Genomic DNA, 19566 nt, shown 5'->3' on the forward strand with positions numbered 1-19566 from the left:
TACATTTTTTTAATCATTGATATTATGAAGTTTTATGTTGTTAAGGCCGAAGTTTATTTTAATTATGCGTTTTTTTACAACAATCATAATTATAAATAAATTATATTATTCAAAATATAATGAAAAATTAATTTATAAACAAGCTACAGTTTTACCACCATTTCTAAAGCCTCGTCGAAATCACGAAGTTACCAAAAAATATTTTCATTATATCATTAAAAAAAAAAATTGATAACTTTTTATAAAGACATACTTTAAGCCATATGTATAATATCAACTAGCTAAAACAACACAATAATAATTATTATCGAATATCAATTGTAGTGCAAAAATAAAACTACTTTAGTCGATTATCATAAGTATAAATTTATAAATAGGTAAGAAAAAATGTAATATTTATCCAGTATAAGTATCTTAAGTACCTACAACTTAAACATAATATTATAAATGTTAAAACCACAGTTTTTAATTTATAAATACTACCTAATAATAAATTTATGAAGAATATATTGATGAAATGTATTAGAAAATTTTTACTTATTACAAAAATGTATTAATTACCTATATTTAATTAAAAATCAAATTTAAAAAAATAAAACTAAAACTTAATTTGGTAACTCCGTATAAGGTATAATATGATATTAATATGATGTATACTGTACATCAAGTTCCCAAATAATATGATTCATTTTAAGGTAATTTTAATGTTATAAAAAGTATTATATTATGCTCAAGAAGTATTACTATTATACTTTAAATTACTCTTCATTCATATCATAAATAATAAAACATGATGTCAGTTAAATTCTTTATACAATATAATATAAATCTACTCAAGTTCTTGGTCGTTTGTTTTCCTTTTTGGCTTTTCATCCATCCTCAATTAATAAAAAAATATAATAGATATCGAAAGTATGAATATGTAGCTTAACTCCCTTAACTTAAACATAAGATACATTTATTTACTATTAAATCATACAATCAACATATAGTTTTATATAACACTAGTCACTATTTTTATAATTAATGCATATTATTTTTTACTATTATAATATAATAAACCTAACAAAACATATTTAATTATAAAATAAAAAAGTCTATTATTGATTCGTTTAAAAAAACTTAGTATATCTTATTTAAATTCAACTCACATATTTATGTACAATTAATATACTTCTAATATAAAAAAATGAATTGCAATAAAATCTATACATTACATAACAATATCTTATTTAAGTGGAAAACTTTGAAAATTTCATTCACATTGTTCTCATTTTAACAAAATAAAACATGTAATTCTGAGTAAAGCGAGAGGATTAGTATTATTGTGACTCACAGCGAATTACTCTAGGTGTCTCCATGCTACAAAATTCCATTACCCAGAACAACTGAATAATTCAAAGTGACATTACTGATGGCAAGACAGAGATTGTTAGACCTATAAACTGAATTCAGCTATATGTTCAATTGACATTTATTTCTTAAAATATCTTAACTGAAATGGTTTAACTGCTACAAAAATAATGTATAAAACAAATATGTTGCCCAAAAAGTTGTAATTATAAATTAAATACATAACAATTGGCCTGTTTTTAATATGATTTCAAATTAATCAATCAATAACTTATAATTTAATATTGTATTGACTGGATTAAAAATTAAAACGAAAAAATAATTCATATGAGTACAGTCATTAATGTTAATGCATTAATGAGATTAATAAATATTAATCATACAAACAGTAGAAATAATAAAATAATTACACAGAATATTTTAAATTAAAAGAAATAAAACATAAATAAACGTTAAAATTAAACATTTTAAATGTCTATAAATACCTTTAAAAAGTCCAAAATATCATAAAATAATATTTTAAAAGATGAATAAAAATAACTCAAATAAGTACTTATTATAGGTAGTGAAATAATTTAGTTTTTTACTCTTTGTGAAGGCTGATTAAAGATAGTAGGTATAATTTAACACAATGCTATTTGTACGATAGTATCTTAAATACTATCTGAAAGGTTATAACTGAAAGGTCATAACACTGATACTGATTGTAGAAACTTATTTTTACGATTAATTTAAAGTAGTATATATAACAAAAATTGATGTAATTTGTATATATTTGGTTAATTTTATGAAAATTAATTAATTTAATACTCATAATAATTTTTTTAATAGAATTCTACAAGTAGTATATTGACCAACATTTACTTTATTTATATTATAATTTATAATATTATGCAAAAAGTGTGCTTAAAAGAAAACTATATATTTTTTTTTTGTTCAATATTTATATAATTTAGGAGAGAACATCTGGAATTTCTAGAAATAGCCATTGGCATACGTAATATATAATACATATTATTATGTATACATTTTATTATTTTATAAACACGTGCTATTTTAATAAAAAAAAAAAGCTAAAATATGGTATCTTACTTTTATTTACTATTTATACTACTATATTAAATTATGGATTTTTAATTTAATCCAAATAATTTATTTAATTTAATAGTAGTAGATAAATTAAACAGCAGTTTAGTACTTGTTGCTAAAATGTGATTGGTTTACCTATATTTTTATATTCCACAAAATACATTTCAAAAAAACATATTGGTGTCTTAATAACTTAACGGCTAACAATGTTACTTAAACATTATAAAATAACCTATACAAAATTAAGTTATAGTATAGTAAAATAAATTGTCTTAGTTAAGTATGTATAAAATTAATTTTAAGATCTCAATATTAAATAATCTTAATTTAAATTGAAAAACATCCAAAAATTATTTTAATCATTGATTGGACTTTTAAGAGATACAAGTTCAGAATTTATTATTAACTTAAAAATATTAATAAATATTAGAATTAAAACTTATTTAAATTGCCAATATAATTTATTAATTTTATAAATAATTAAATAGTCATTATATTTTACAAAACTTAATAAATCATGTGTTATTATTAGTTATTTATTTTAATAACCGCACGAATGCAACTTACACAACTACACAAGTATAATGCGATATAACACGTAACAAATCAGTTTAGTATTAGTCACAAGTATGACGATGACACAAATACAAATACACAATGGACAAACAAAAAGTGACAAAAATAATGTTATAATAAATGTGACAAGTTTAAAAACTATATTAAATTATCAATAGATCATTGAGATTATAACAATGAACGAAATTTAAAAACATCTATTAAAAAATGTTATAAGTACATTTGCATTGGCCATTGACATTATTTTTTTTATTTGAGCTTCGTCGCTAAAAATTTTACACTGCTATTGTGTATCATACACTAAAATTATAAACGTACCTACTACAATACAAATATGAGTGTACTAGTAAAATATATAAAAGATAATTGAAGATATAGCTTGGCCTTAAAGTCACTATTGTTCAATTTATTCTCTAATAAAATGCATACCACTTCATCTATAATGTGTATTTTAAAAGACGGCATTAATAATAAATATAAATTATATTTATATACATATATATATTTAATTTAAAAAACTCTAGCTTGTAGAATGTAGTACATAATACACAATACAATGCATATTAACAAATCACAATACAACCTAGTACCTACAATCTACATACTATTTTATTTTCCTTAAATTAATTATTTTCTAAGAAATATTTTATATTTATTTTTAAATTTTGTTAGGTATGTGTGGAATTTGAAAAAAAAAACAAATAAAATAAGCATTATATGATATAATATGGAGAACAATATGAAAGAGTAAAATAACAAATACGAATCACAGATAAAAGAAGCCACCCACCGAGGATACTTTTTAAACTTTTATTAATTTTCCTTTTATAAATTTAAAAAATATAACCTGATTTTTTCATTTTAGCTATTAAAAAATAATTGTAATTTAACTACTATGTTATTGTTAAACTGTATTACGATTTATAAAATACTTAATAATATAAACTAACTAAAAGATAACGTATAAAAATAATTAATATATTTTACAAGAGTACTTAGAAAAAAAAAATAGAACTTATAACATCAATATATTAGAGTTGTTTTTATAATGTAAATATCAAAATATTAAAATGTAAATTATAAATTATAATAAAATGAGAAGTTCCGTATTCGTATCCAATAATAATTTTTAAAAGTACCGTGTAGTAATCATCTTTTAAATAACATAAAATTAGCGTTCAGCCAAACCAATTTTGTGTTGTTGGTTAATATTAAAATTAGGGTGATTCAACCTATTATACATTTTAAGAACATTACCGTACCGGATGTTGGTCATTTTATGATATTAAAATTTTTTACGAATATTTGTATAAAATTTTAAAATGTATTAATGTTAATAAATCGTAAAAAAATTTAAATATTGTAAAATAGCCAACACACAACACCTCAAATTGATAATGGGCTGAATCACTTTAATTTTAATATTAACCTAACTAGCAACATAAGATTGGTTCTACTAGACGCAAATTTGTTATGTTGTACGTTAGTAATACGGCAACAACACATACGGTTTATTGCTAAAATTACTAATTATTTAAAAATTAAGTACAAAAATGAATATCTATATGTATAGATAATTGCATTGGATCAAATATTATACACAATAACATGAAACTATTAAATAAACCTATCAGCGTTGAGATTTTCAAGGTTATATTCTTTATATTATGTATTATGAAAAATAATTTAATAGATGAATCCTACATATGAAAAAAATAATATTCTAATAGTCTCGTTGGTGTACGAGTGAGGTTTTTCTAGTGCTTAGCATTTAGCATGGAAGGGGCAGTCAACTCTGAGTATGTACAAACACACACATACACTTGCATATTTTACACACTCACTCACACGCAACAAGTCATCCAACGCACCAGACAAGAGAGGTGACTAACCTCGTGGGGGCCCTCGCTCTTCTATCGTCGTCGCTAGTGGCGGCATCGGCATCGGCCGAAGTACAAGTCACATCTGCCATCACATGTAGGTACTCTCGCAACGGTTACACAATTAGTTCATTTTACTTTCGTGTTCATATAAAAACATTAACTATTACTGTTTATATTTAGCCCTGACATTGAATAACAAATATTCAGTATCATAAATTATAAATCTAAATATTTTCTTAATTTTGAAAAACAGTTAACAATAAAAGCAAATTTCAAATCCTTCTTATTATTATTTAAAATAAAATAAAAAATGTAACTTGGTAAAACTTCGTATAATTTATCGTAAATATATATTAATATTGAATTTATTTTAATATTAATTATTTATTACATTATTTTGATAAAAAAATAATATATATTTAATTTTTAAAATAGAAACAATTGGTAGTATATTATTTCATTAATGATAGCTTTATTAGAAACATAACTCTCAAATTGTATGTAACGAGTTAATTTACTTATTATCGAAGACAACAACGTCGTTAAAGGATTGCGATTAACAAAGTTGAAATTTGCCCTTCTAATCGATGGATTACGACCAAGTACCAATGGTCATTGGGACACTTTAATCTCAATTACTTTAGAATTCAGACTCTCTTTATAATTAAAGCTAAGCGTGGAACGAACTTATACAAAATCTTTATATAGGGTTAATTGAATAATAAAGTGATAGCTAATCAAAATATTGACCCCTTTCTAATAAATATGTTATGAGCTTATAACACTATACTAAAATAAAATAGAGTTACTACTTACTCGACAGTTAAAATAGTATTAATAACAAATTATTATTCTAAATCTAGTCATCTAAGTCAGTAAATAGTGAGCAATTTTGACTTTCAATATAAATCGTATAGATATAAATTTTTCAACTCATAAAGTTTTATTATATTTAAATAATTAATAAAAATGAATATGTGTAAGCTGAGTAAAAAAGTTAAATATATAATTCATTTAAATAATTTCCTTAGAGTTAAATATTAAATCAAATAATAGAAAATTTATCAGATTTTAAATAGTCAATGAACATGAAAACTTTTCTAAGATGTCCAAGCTATAAATAATAAAATCTTGAAAAATGAAACCAATAATAACTAAGCAAAACAAATTATTATACAATCAAATAGGTACTAAAATTAAAACAAATATTTTCTCTTTTCAACTTCAATGAATTTAATGATTTATAAAAAAATATTAGTAATAAGTATTTGCATAATATAGGTAATGTCTTTATGTAACAAATTAAAAATGATTCATTTACAATTAATTTACAAATTTCCTACTAAACAAATATTTGTAAATGAATCTTTATTCAATAAATAATATTAAAAATAACTATTAAATAATACACAAAACAAGCTACTAAGATATAACATTAAAATATTATTTCTAACCTACATTATAAGATCAATAAATTATTTTATCGTATGTAAAAATTAAAAAGTAGACGATGAACTATACGTCAATCTTGACGAAATAATAATTAAGAATTAGAGCATGTCTAAACGAACTCTCACTTTCCATAAAAATAAAATATATATTTAAGAAACCGTTTTTAAAATATTAATTTAACAAGAATAAGATTCGAATATTTTTGTGCAATAAATCTTCTTTAGAAATTAAAAAGTGACATATGAAAAACTAAAAAAAAAAGTTAATAATGTAAAAAACAAATATTTATAAGTTCACTTATAAGTAACGATTACAAATTACAACATAGGTGCTTTAATTTATTTTAAACATAAAAAAATGTAATACAGCATAGATCATCATACGCATAGTATTTGTTTAAAATATTTGTTATAGTCGAACAATTTTGTTTATTAATGTAAAATTTTTAAATATGATCAATGATAAATTATATTTATAATAAGCAAATAAGCATTTATCATATAAATATGTAAATTAAATACCTAACATATTTAAACAAACTAATTTCAAAGATTTTTGGTTTTTTTTTTTTTTTAATCAAATAAAATCAATATCCATTACTTTAGGATGATAAATTACCGATGATGATGATTTTATATTCATTCTATTTGATATTATAGTGAATTTAATTCTTTTATTTTATTCATAACTTAAAAATTATCATCAAAAAATAAACATAGTATTGTTTCTGTGAGTATAAGATAATAAGTCTCAACACAAAATTATAGAACCCTAATTTTTAGGAAATGTATACGTTTAGAGCCAATATTTTAATATATTGTCCATTGTTTGGAAAAAGAACGTTGTTAATCTAGGTGTACAGTCGTACAGACACACCAACCATTTATAGATTATACTACGCTTGGTTGAACTTGAACGCTTTAATAAAACGTAAGGGAAAAAACCATGTTATATCACAAGAACCATTTCCAGCGGATTTAATCCCCGTGCACACGTGGTATGTGTTAGTGAGTTTACTCTAACGGAAATCCACTGATAATTTTTCACACAAAAATTAATTGTTCAACTTTCATAAAAAGCGCCTAGATGGCAACCTTCTAATAATTGTATGGTGTATCTAAGTATTCAAATTTAAACATTTAAATTACATCCAGTATTTACTGAAAATGCATGTAATTGAAAATATTATCCCTAATGCTTTTGAATTATACTAGGGTTATTGTTAGTCTTGAATTATTAAGGAATGTATAAGTATTTTTGTAAGACTACTGACTTTTTTTTTCAGGATTTATACCATTATTTATGATGCGTAAAAATACGATACAACCAAATATGAATAATACTAGAAACAACATAGCGAAATTCCAGAATAAACTGATATTGTCTATGAATCTGTTTAAAAAAAAAAAAAAAACACAGAATAAAATTTTAAACACTATAGATACCTACTAAATAATATATTCTCAATATAATAAAATATCTCAATTTATTAAAGGATTATTTATAATTTATTCAAAAATTGTTTATAATTGGACTATTACATTTAAAGAATGGATAGATATTCGTATTTCAAAGCATTCAAATTTTAAATTTTTAAACAATTATCCCTCAAAAGTTTTTAGATTTGTATAAAACATAATTTGATCACAAGTACCAAAACAACATTGGTATATTGTACTAGTGAACTAAGAAAATTTTGATAAAAATATGTTTTATACAGTATTATAAGAAATATAAGAAATAACTATAGTAATATTAGTATAGTAGTAGTTATTATAGCCAAATTAAAATAATACAATTTAATTATTGTAATGGAAAATTTTATTCTCATAAAATTATAGTCTACGAAATTAGTTAAAAAGCTCTTACTCGTTTTTAAGTTTAAACTTAACAGTTTAAGACACTCGCCATACAATAATTCTTAAATAATAAAAAAATAACATGCAATTAAACAATATTAATATTTAAATCATTTTTTTTAAATTAATTAACTATATGTATGATAACCTTTATTTTTAACAAATCTTCAAGTTAATTTTTCCAGAAACTAGTTCACATTAAGCTTCTACTGCATATACGTAAATTTATAGCATTAAGATTTAAGAGCAAATTATTTTTTAGTAAATATATCTAATATCAAATTTACATGAAATATATTTTTAAAAGCAATATATAATTTAATAATATACGTATATAATACAGCATAGACTTAAAGTATAAATCGAGTTCTTTATAAATAGTATAGTTAAAATCGAAATTTTTTAAATAGCACGTCAATTTTAAATCAATTTTTCAAACTGCTAGGTTAAAAAAAATAAAATAAATACCCAGTTATAAAAGAATAATAATTTTTGATTCGTATATAATTTATATATACGTTTATTAACTTTTAGAATATTTTCATGTTTAAGACTTTTTTCCACTCTCTCTGACCAAAAAAGAAGGAGTCTGATTGATACAAACTACGACGACGAAAATGACAATATAATAACTTTTGTTGCTACACACATTTTAAATCTATACGGCATAGCATCATTTTCTTTATTGATCTCTTGAAATATAACTATTTATCTTGTTCCGAAGGCCAGACGAAAATGGTCTATTCGCTGTTTAGGTTGAACGCGTGTTATTTCTCATTTTACCAACAGACACATATTATTTGGTACCTACCTACTGGCACAATCGCTTTATTCCAAAAAAATATTGTATACACTACCAGACCACTACCACCTTCACTAAAATCTTATTCAAACTACACAACTCAACACGCCAATAGCGAGTTATTACTATTCTCTCATATTTTCTTTTTATCTTACACAATAACGAAACATTAAAACCACACTATCACACTAACATTATTGTTTTCAATAAAAATTAGGCTATAATTTTGAGCAGCCTTAAAACCACTATCTAATTTATAAAGTTATGTTTAATAAAAAAAAACTGTCAAATTTTTTTTATATCAATATTATTGATTATTTATATATAAAATATAAAAAATATATACACGTATAACATTTCTAGCTCCAATTATTGTCTATATGATCATAAAACAATTAATTTATTTTTAAATAAACATTACATTGTCAAATAGTTTTAGTAATGGCAGAAACGCAGACGTTACATAATATCCATGTACGTATACGTATACCTAATTGTTTATTTTATAAAATAATCAATTTCATAGTTCACTCAAATTTCTAAAAGCATAAAAGTACCTCTCGACTATAACTGATTAAAAAAATTAATTAGTAGTCAGTTTTTAAAATTTAAACAAATTTTTCATCGTGTTAACCATTATTAGAACAAAGTTTATGCATAATGTCATATTTTTTTAAATTTATATACGTCTAATCGTCAAAAGTGAATTTTAAAAAGTAAAATATAAGATTCATATTATATACACCTTTAAATAATTATTTTAACCCAGTTATTCTACTAATTTTATTATTTGAAATTACTTATATTTAAATTAGGTAATATTATACTACAAATTTCAAAATCAACATCTTTATACTAAAGATATGAAAGAAAATTAATTGTTAAGGTACCTCACTGCATATCCTACTTTTCACTTAGGTATGAGATTATACTTTGAATATAATTTGTATTTTTATATAATCACATATGTTTTTATGCCTTACTTAACCTAACTTAAACTAACTAACTGTTATCATAAATATGATGGCATCTTTTAATTATAAAAATTAAAACATATGCATAGAAAAATTAATTGATTTTCTTTAATTGATGAAAGTGCTCAAGCTAATAATGAGTGATAGAATTAAAATAATAAAAACTCATATGATTAAATTAAAATACACAACAATATAAAAATTAAAGTGTAAAATATTTCAAGATGAAAAGAACTCTGACCAGGTTTGCTCACCTCAGTATAGTATAACTTTGAATTAAAATATGAAATGTGATCACAATAATTGTATAAAATAATAATTAAACTATTGTAAATAGCTGGTTTATTTTATCAAACTAAATATAGTTATTAAAACAAATCATAAGATCTTTTGAAGTGTATTAAAGACTATAGGTATATATTCATTATCTAACATAAGTACGGTGTATACTATTGTTGTATTTAAAATTAAAAATTCTTTTAACAGAAATATTTAAATAAATATTTGTAAAATATACTTTATCGTAGAACAGTACTTAAGTACTTACGGCAAGTGGATTAGATTTTGTGATTTTTAAATACGTTATAATAATCTTAAACCATATATCACACCTATTATCTTATATTTTAATTGTTTAAATTTTATAAGTGTAAAAACCCAAATTACTCGTTTAAACGAAAAATAATAAAATAATAATACTCATAACCATTATTTATAGAATAAAAAATGTTTACGTTATTCAAATCTTAAGTGTTCATAATAACTCATAATTTTCTTGTTTAATAAAAAAAAATTATTAAGCGAACACACTTATCACATAAACTAACCATCACATTCCTATCAAATGTCATTGTAATTTAATTAATCCGCTTAAAAATAACTAAAAGTTAATACGTTTTACCATAAATATACAACATTTCCATAATTTTTCACAAAAACTATTCTTAAAAATAGCTAAAGTTCAATTTCTAATCTAATTATGAATCGAGTAAAATTTATCCATTATTTTTAGTTAAATAATTTAATTTATTTAGTTTAATCGCTAGGCATAATATATTATGCAATTCATAGAACTACAGTAGTTGTGACCCAAAATATTTATAAAGTTTTACTAAAAACACAGATTATTTTATTTTTGTCGATTACAAAATCAAGCTTATATCTTATCACTTTGAAAGCTTTCAATGATATATTATTTCAAGATTTTTAATTAATTTTCTTACAAAATAAATTATATAAGTAGGCAGGTAAGTACATTAGGTATTTTCGTCATTCCATCGTTAAACAAACAAAAATCGAGTGATCGATTAATATATACATATATAATATGGATGATTATTCCTGTATTATATTCCTAAAAATTAGAATGAACTTTCTGTAATAAAATTCAATTTAAGTCACATATTATATTATTGTTTACATAATATTATATTATTTAACCAATAATTATAATACTAGTTTATAAATGCTGATTTTTTTTTTTTTAGTGACAAAACTATTAAAATTTTGAACTTAGATTTTTTAAATTCTTTTATGACAAAAACAAAAGCTTTTTTAAGAAGGACTTTAATTTAAATAAAATATATATACATATCTATAACATAATAATTAAAAACAATTAATATCAAACATTAACTAAAATATTATAAACATTAATTATAGTAATAGATAGTCAATATTTATTGTATACGAGACGCCATATTATTGTTATTTTTTATAATTATTTTGGTATTATTTTTATTGTTCTTTAGCTAAATTTAATTAGCATTCTTCAATGTTATAACTTATTTGCAACAATTATTTCTATTTTTAATTCTAGTACAGATAGACGAAGTACTTTAAAAAATGAACCAAAGACTAAAGTCACAGTCAAACACTTGTTAGAATTAATGTAATTTGTACTGTTGTAAAACAATTACCGAGTATCATAAATACATTAGATCGCATAATTAAAAAGAAGTCGCACCCGCATATGTTGTCTCCATCTTACACACGTACGATATAGTAAATTTTCGTTCATCAGTTTCAATAGTGTGCTTTTATAGTTTTGATAGTAGAGTGAATTGACCTATTATCAAAATTTTAGTGAAGAACATTATCTGAGTTTTCTCGTTGGTTTTTTACGATATTTTAATTTTTAAGTGAATTATAAGTATTTTTAAATATTTATATTTAAAAATACTCATAGGTAACTTACTTAAAAATTAAAATATCGTAAAAAACCAACGAGAAAACACAGATAATGTTCTTCGCTAAAATTTTGATAATAGATCAATTCACTCTACTATCAAAACTAAAAGCACATTATTGAAACTAGTGAACGAAAATTTACTATACCGTACGTGTGTAAGACGGAGACAACACATGTGGGTGTTTTAACAAAGTTGGTTAAATACTTCCAGAAAAAAATCAAAGAGAAGTTTAATCAATGAAAAAATATTTCACCTCATTGAAAAATTTGGTTATGTCTTCATTTTGGTATAAAATACTATCGTGCATTGATCAAAGAAATATTATTATATATATGTGTGTGTATAAAGAGTATCACTAGATTAAGCTTCTTTCAAATTTAACAGAAGGCCGACAAAATATACGAAATAGTTGGCTTCAAATTTTATTTGAACCACAGCAAGTAGCTAAAGAAATGTAATTAATAAAAATTTTGTAATTAATTCAAAACGAATAAAAAGAAGAAAAAAATTTCATCTTCTAAAAATACTAAACCTGAAATGGTATATTTATAAATGATGTGATTTATTGTACAAATGACTTTGTTCTGTCAGATTTAATCATCAATTTCAAGCAGTCAAAAATATTTGTAACATTTTTGAGCCATTTTTAAACTTTTTATCAATATTTAGCCAATGAAAAATAAGAATTGAAAACAAAATTAATTATATAAAAATATAAATCAGATTTATCTGAAAATATAGTATAATGAAATGTTACGTTTAAAAACTATATATTCTTCAACATTTCAAAAAAGTATTGTATCGCCGCCACTTAAACTATTTAACTCCATTAAAAAGTGCTAACAATTTTAGGAAACGTGTGTATTAGTCTCCGAATATTTTGTACAATTTCAGTAACTGTACTTAGCAGAAGCAGAAAGGGTCTCTCATTAAGTTGGATAATTTACTGAAGACATGACAAAATCAACAACGGTTAAAGAAAGATTTAATTCATTTGCTCTTTTATGTATGAAGGACGCATTGGTTTCAAAAATAAATTTCGATTATGACAAAAATAAGTTTGATGTGCTCAAAGCTCATGAAAAAGAATTTAATTTCAACACAACACATTTATTATTCCATGAAGTCAAATAAAAAAAATAAAAAAATACTTTTTTTTCCTTTTTCATTAAAATAGTATTGTAAACAAAATTATATTAATACATTCAAAATACTTATTATTCTGACTTTCAATAAATTTGTAGTAAATATTATTATTGAAAATTTACTTTAAAGGGCCCGTAAAAACATTTAGTACAGAGACCTAAAATTTGACGTGGTGGACTCGAGTACGTGCACACGTGAAAAACGAATGCTTTTTTTATTATACAGGAATACGCGTAATTCTATCATAGTAAGTATTAAAGGTGTCGATGACATTAAATGTGCAATTTGGTACTACTTAAAACATCAAGCACTATGTATTGTACACAAGACTAAATGGTGAACACCAATAAACCCGACGCTTTCCGCGGACAACATTCTTCAGTCGAATCATTCGCATGAACAAACGGCTTAGCGTAGGCGGCCCCGACTGCAAGAACATAAGAGAAAGCTACGATGGCCGTTCATCCCACGGACAATTAGATACGTTTATGTATCGTAGGTATACGTGTATTATAAACCATTGTGAGTGTATTATTGAGACGAGGTCGTACGATGATAATGGAATTATGTATTGACACAAGACAAGGCATACAATATTATAATAAAAAGACTAAAAATATATTTTTATACTTAATACCTAAGTACACGTTATAATATGTGTGTGTGTATGTAGGTAGTAACTGGCAACAATCTATATTTTAGACAAATTCGACGTAATAATACAAAATGTGGGTAACTTTAGGGTACCCCTAAGCAGAGTTTTTTTTTCCGTGTCATGTATGCGTATTTTTGTGTAAGTACGGATGTAACACGTTATCTACTATCATTTTGAACGTATTACAACTCGAACCAATGAGAGGGGATCCAAACTTTTTTATCTCTTAGTACGGTATTTCGATCGATGTTTTTAAACACTGGTCTATCGCACGATCGCTAAAATTAAATCCCCAGGCACATTTTTGGACATTTTATTATACACCCGCACATAATTGCATGTCTATGAACAATGTGTTGCGTGACGTACCTGGTTGTTGAACGGGGGTAGAGCTTATCCGTCCAAACTTTCCGACGACCACCGTCAAGAATACGGCCACGGTGGTCGCGACGGCAAGCGCCGTCGGCGAACCTGCGGGCCACATGTCTTCGCGCGGCTTAAGCGCCCCGTGCTCAGCGACAGCGTTTCACGTACCCTTCATCGTCGTCACACTGCGGCGGGTCCGCCGATTTTTTTTCGCGGACGCATGTTTTCGCAATACACCGCACCGCAGAAGGCCAACCAACGATTCATGCCGTCGACCGCTGCCGTGACCGCCGCAACGGCGACGACATTCTTCGTGCCATTTGTGTGAGAAAATAATAGGTAAAAAAAGAGAAAGAAATACGACGGTAAACGCACGCGCGACCGGCAAACGGCAACGACACAGGTGATGACTGAAGGTTTGACGTAGGATCGCGTTTTCGGTATCTTAAATTATGATTTATTAGCGCCGGATTAAACTGCAACTACGGACGAACGCGGAACGCGCGCGCGACACAACGTACGACACGAAAAGTAAACGACTGACTGGCGAGCAGTGACTACTAACTATAGTGACTGGTGGTCGGCGAACGAGCGGCGGCGGCGGCAACGACGACTACGACGACGACGACGACGACAAAGAACAGCGTCGGTGGTAGAAGTGGTGTTGTTGATGGTGGTGGCAGCAGTAGTATGGTGGCGGTGACGGTGGAAGTGGTGACCGTCGCTCTCGCAACAGCTGAGGGAACCGCAGTTTGGTCGGTTCCCAGGCATCAGAGCGCAGCACACGCAACACGTGCATCGTATGAATTTCCCCGCCGACCGCGTTCACATTTTTTCTCCTCAAGCGAGCTCCCCCCCTCAATCGCACCCCTACCAGAGGACGATTGCCGGTTAGATACGTTCGTCCCGTTTTGTTCGTTACGCCGAAATAACGATAATTCCCCTAGCCCCGCGACCGTCTTTACGGGGCAACCCTCACCATGATCCGACTTGGTACCTATCTATACCGTTGGGGTGACCCAACGAGGTCATAGAATCCCTGCAGCGGCGCCCGAATATCAAAGTATACATTATAATATATTTAGGACAAAGCGTCTTAAGGTATTGAATGCACCACCACTTCCACTTATGCCACTGGTCATGTCTATGATATCTCTTGACATATTTTTATTTAGTTTCCCAAAAACACCCGCAAATTAGAATGATCTTCCATAATAAGACAATAAAATTAAAACATAGACACATGTAGAACTCCTCCTAGGGCTGCAATGTTTCCCAATCTATGAGTCGTGAAATATTTTTTATGGATTGCCAGTCGCGACCTATAGTTAAAATATACATGAAAATAATTTTAACAGAAAATTTATAAATGCCTAAGTTATGTTTTATTTGAAACCTCTACATATAATAATAATAATTTTAAGTTTCACTAGTATTATAGATTTTACAATGTAGATATCTCCATAAGATTATCTTATCGGTATATGTGCTAATGACTGTCGATATGGAATAGGTCAATTTTTCATACAGTTGAATAATAAATAATACATAGAGACTGCGAGAGTAAGTACAATCAAAGTTTTAGTTTATGATTAGACATTGATCATTTTTAAATACTCAAATTTTATATAATGTATATTAAGTTTTAATTTTTCTAATGGATAAATTTATTGTTTGTAAAACCACATCCGGTGGTACCAGTCAATCAGTTCCATCAGACAGTTCAGTGCAATACAAATTTTTTTTTTTAGTGTTGGTGGAGGTGGATCGCGAATCATCAAGCAGTAAATTTATGGGTCGTTATTACAAAAAGGTTAGGAAACACTGTCCTAGAGCAATCAGTCGTCATCTGAATATGAGTGGAGATTAGAAGTACCACATCTATTGTTAAATATTAGGTATGAGTAAAAATACACTTTAAATTTTAAAATAGTAAAAGCAAGAAGTTCCAGTGAATTTGGTTTGGTAAAATAAAGACAGTCGATACTATAATACAATAATACGATGATACAAAGTATAATCAAACCAGGTTTTACCTGGATTTACAAATCTTTATACTTCAACTTTATAAATTATAACATGTCAACACAATAACTTCTAAAAAACTGCAATCGTACTACTCGTAGTCTCGTATATGGACCGTATAATATAAAGGCGTATTCACGTATAAACAGTCTTTTCTTACAAGGAATGCCTCATTTATGTAAATATGTAAATAATATCACAATCCATACCTAGGTGATTGATGTGCGTCTTACCATGACTTGCTGTCATCAGAATCCTCAGAAACCTGTACGTTGTCCACTAGTAGTAACTAAAGAGTCGGTTAGTATAGCGACGCGCTTAGTGAGTATCATCGTTAATCAATTGATGATTGCAGATGCGATCTCATGCACAATAATAGATCCACCAGAATATTGTTACGTCACAAAAAACTATAAAGACGCAGTAAAGTACTTTCTGTATAGGTACATATTATAAGGCTTAAGTGGATTTTTCACACGTGAATACAATTTAAAATTGTAATTTTAATACAAAGCTTAATAGTATATAATAATTATTATAATGAATCGTAAACAACGATCGAAATTGGTTTGATCAAGAATTGGATGTAGAGAAAACAGCTAACGAAGGAAAATATTACGATTGCAAGTTCACAAATTCTGTATGACGTACTAAATATTCTAGTACAATACATTTTTAATAACGGTCATGATCGTATATACGTCCTTAACTTAAACCGTATTTAGGATCATAATTTAAAATTTCGTTAACGGACGTTCGCCAAAAAGATAGATATAGATATTGAAGTTCATTAAAATTTAGCACTTAAAAAGTACATAAAAGGTTAATACAGTAATGTTTGAAACAATTTAATCGTAATATTATAGACTTCTAATAATCTCCATACCCCATCATAATGTAAAACAACCTACATCGTATTTTACAAGTTATAACTCCTAACAATTAAAAATTACTGAATATTTATATCAATGTAATGTGTATAAAGTGTATTAATATACTAATATAGTGTATACTTGATAAACTACTACACTATATTATTAAATTCATTCATTTGAAGGAATTTGTCTTAACTCTAAAGCCTAATAAATAAATGTATAATATTTATAGTTTTTATATCAACTTCTCAGTTAAGACTTAAAAAATAAACTTAAAAAAATAGAATATAACTTGCTATGATGTGATTTCACGAGTTTTAATGATACTATCCTGCTTAATTTAATAGTTATTACTATCAAATATCAACAATATAATATAATATAATATATTATAATGATATGATTCAATTAAAAATTAACTGTATTTTTTGTTATTTAATTACTAATTCTTAAATAATGAATTCAGTAAATCTTGTCATCCAATGTAAATATACTATATATTTTTATGTACTTGTACTTTATCTAGGTACTTCAGTTAAGGATGATGTTCTTGAAAATTGTATGTAAATGTAATGTATAAATGATTTATGCAAAAGTTGTTATTCAAATATAGTTACCTACACAAACCATACATAACATTATTTGTTTACAAATTATTTTACCCGTGCTTTTCACTCATATCTATTGTACTTGCATTACCTTATAGCAATTAGTTATTGTGCATTTGTTTTCATCTATCTATTTTACATCCGAGTATCTTTTAGTATAATTTTGATACTTAACTCTATTTTTATTATATGTAATATGTATTTTATTTAATAATTTAACTCAATATAAGAGTATAGAATATTTTTACAACAACTTATAACAGTTTACGGAATAACGTCAATACAATTATTAAGATGATAGAAAAATTAAAACTCTTAAGAATATGAAAATCCACCCCAAATTATGTTCAAAGTTAAAATCCAATATTCCTTATTTTACAATATTACAGAAAATTGTATACTATTATTTGCTCATTTGCATTGGTAGTAACTGTATTTTTATTGAAATATTATAATCTCGAGACAATCAATCAAATAGATTACATGTAAATTATTATAATTTGTAAATAAAAATATTATAACTCAAGTGAAGAAATTTGTCATTATAATAGAATGCCCGGATCAAATATACAATGCCCTCAATATTTGGGCAAAGACTATGACTAATCATTATAATAACATTTTATTATCGAATTCAATGGTAAATTTGTTCGGGTAATGTGATGCAATATAATAAACCTGTTATATATGTTAATATATAATATTCAAAGCTGTGCTAAGCTATTTATCGCCAGAATAAAATATTTTCAAGAGCTTCTCTCGACTCTTTTTATGTAACTGATTCAGAAAAGATGGCTTTATATAGTGTATAAAAAAAATAATAAGCATATTTTTACCAATAAATTAAATAGTTCTGAAAATATTTCAAATAAGTAATAGCTATAAATTTTAATTTAGAATCATTGCTGTTAGAGCTGAGTAATGGTTACTGCAGACTTCAAAATATTATTAAAGTAATATTGTCATTATGTCAAATTTTCATATTTATTTATTAATTAATATTTGAGAGGGTTGTTATTTAAATATCCCCTTAGCCACCTTCTTCTCATAAAACGGCATTAATAATATCGTACTCACTACCCATACACTGACGCGTTAATACATTGTGTCTTTGTTTTTATGATTATATAATTACTTTTTTTGTCTGTTTGATTCGTTATCAAAGATAAATTACAACATTAATAAATTATATATCAGTCAACAATTTTCGATGAAGAGTTTTATAGTGTTAATGACGTTTTTTGATATTCAGTTACCAATAAAAGAAGTCGAAGTTAGGCTGCCTTCAGATTTGTGTCCAAAAATATTTTGAAACAAAGAAATACAAAAACAAAACGGAAGCGGCTAGAATCGTATGCAACTCTAGATGTTTTAATAGTAATACCTACCTATAAAAATAAATAGGTTGATTATGTTACAATAATTTTTAATACTATTATAATATTATTCAACCTTAATTTTTTTTAATTAATCAATATCATTATAAATGTCTACTTTAATCAATAAATCTAAACAACAAATTAAGCATATTTATATATTTAGTTTATAAAGTATTTAAGTAGTTTAAAAATAGGTAGTCATATAGTCTCTGATCTATGTGTATAGTTATCCAAATGGCTAAAAACAATATAAGGAAAGTATTAGCTAATTATTACAAATTATATTAAGACACTAAATTTTCAAATCCCTTTTTGTACTTTAATTTATATAT

General features: G+C 25.5%; 1 protein-coding gene across 1 annotated transcript in view; it reads right to left on the bottom strand.

The window, feature by feature from the left end:
• LOC112602819 (disintegrin and metalloproteinase domain-containing protein 10) overlaps nucleotides 1-14999 on the bottom strand; it is a 71457-nt gene extending 56458 nt beyond the window's left edge. The window contains exon 1 of the mRNA XM_025351141.1: nucleotides 14351-14999. Within this exon, the coding sequence (XP_025206926.1) occupies nucleotides 14351-14465 (115 nt within the window). The 5' untranslated portion in view covers nucleotides 14466-14999. The remainder of the gene's footprint in view (nucleotides 1-14350) is intronic.
• Between the last annotated feature and the right edge of the window lie 4567 nt (nucleotides 15000-19566).

Source organism: Melanaphis sacchari, unplaced genomic scaffold, assembly GCF_002803265.2.
Source record: "Melanaphis sacchari strain LSU unplaced genomic scaffold, SCAv2.0 Contig91_pilon_pilon, whole genome shotgun sequence".
NCBI lineage: Eukaryota > Metazoa > Arthropoda > Insecta > Hemiptera > Aphididae > Melanaphis > Melanaphis sacchari.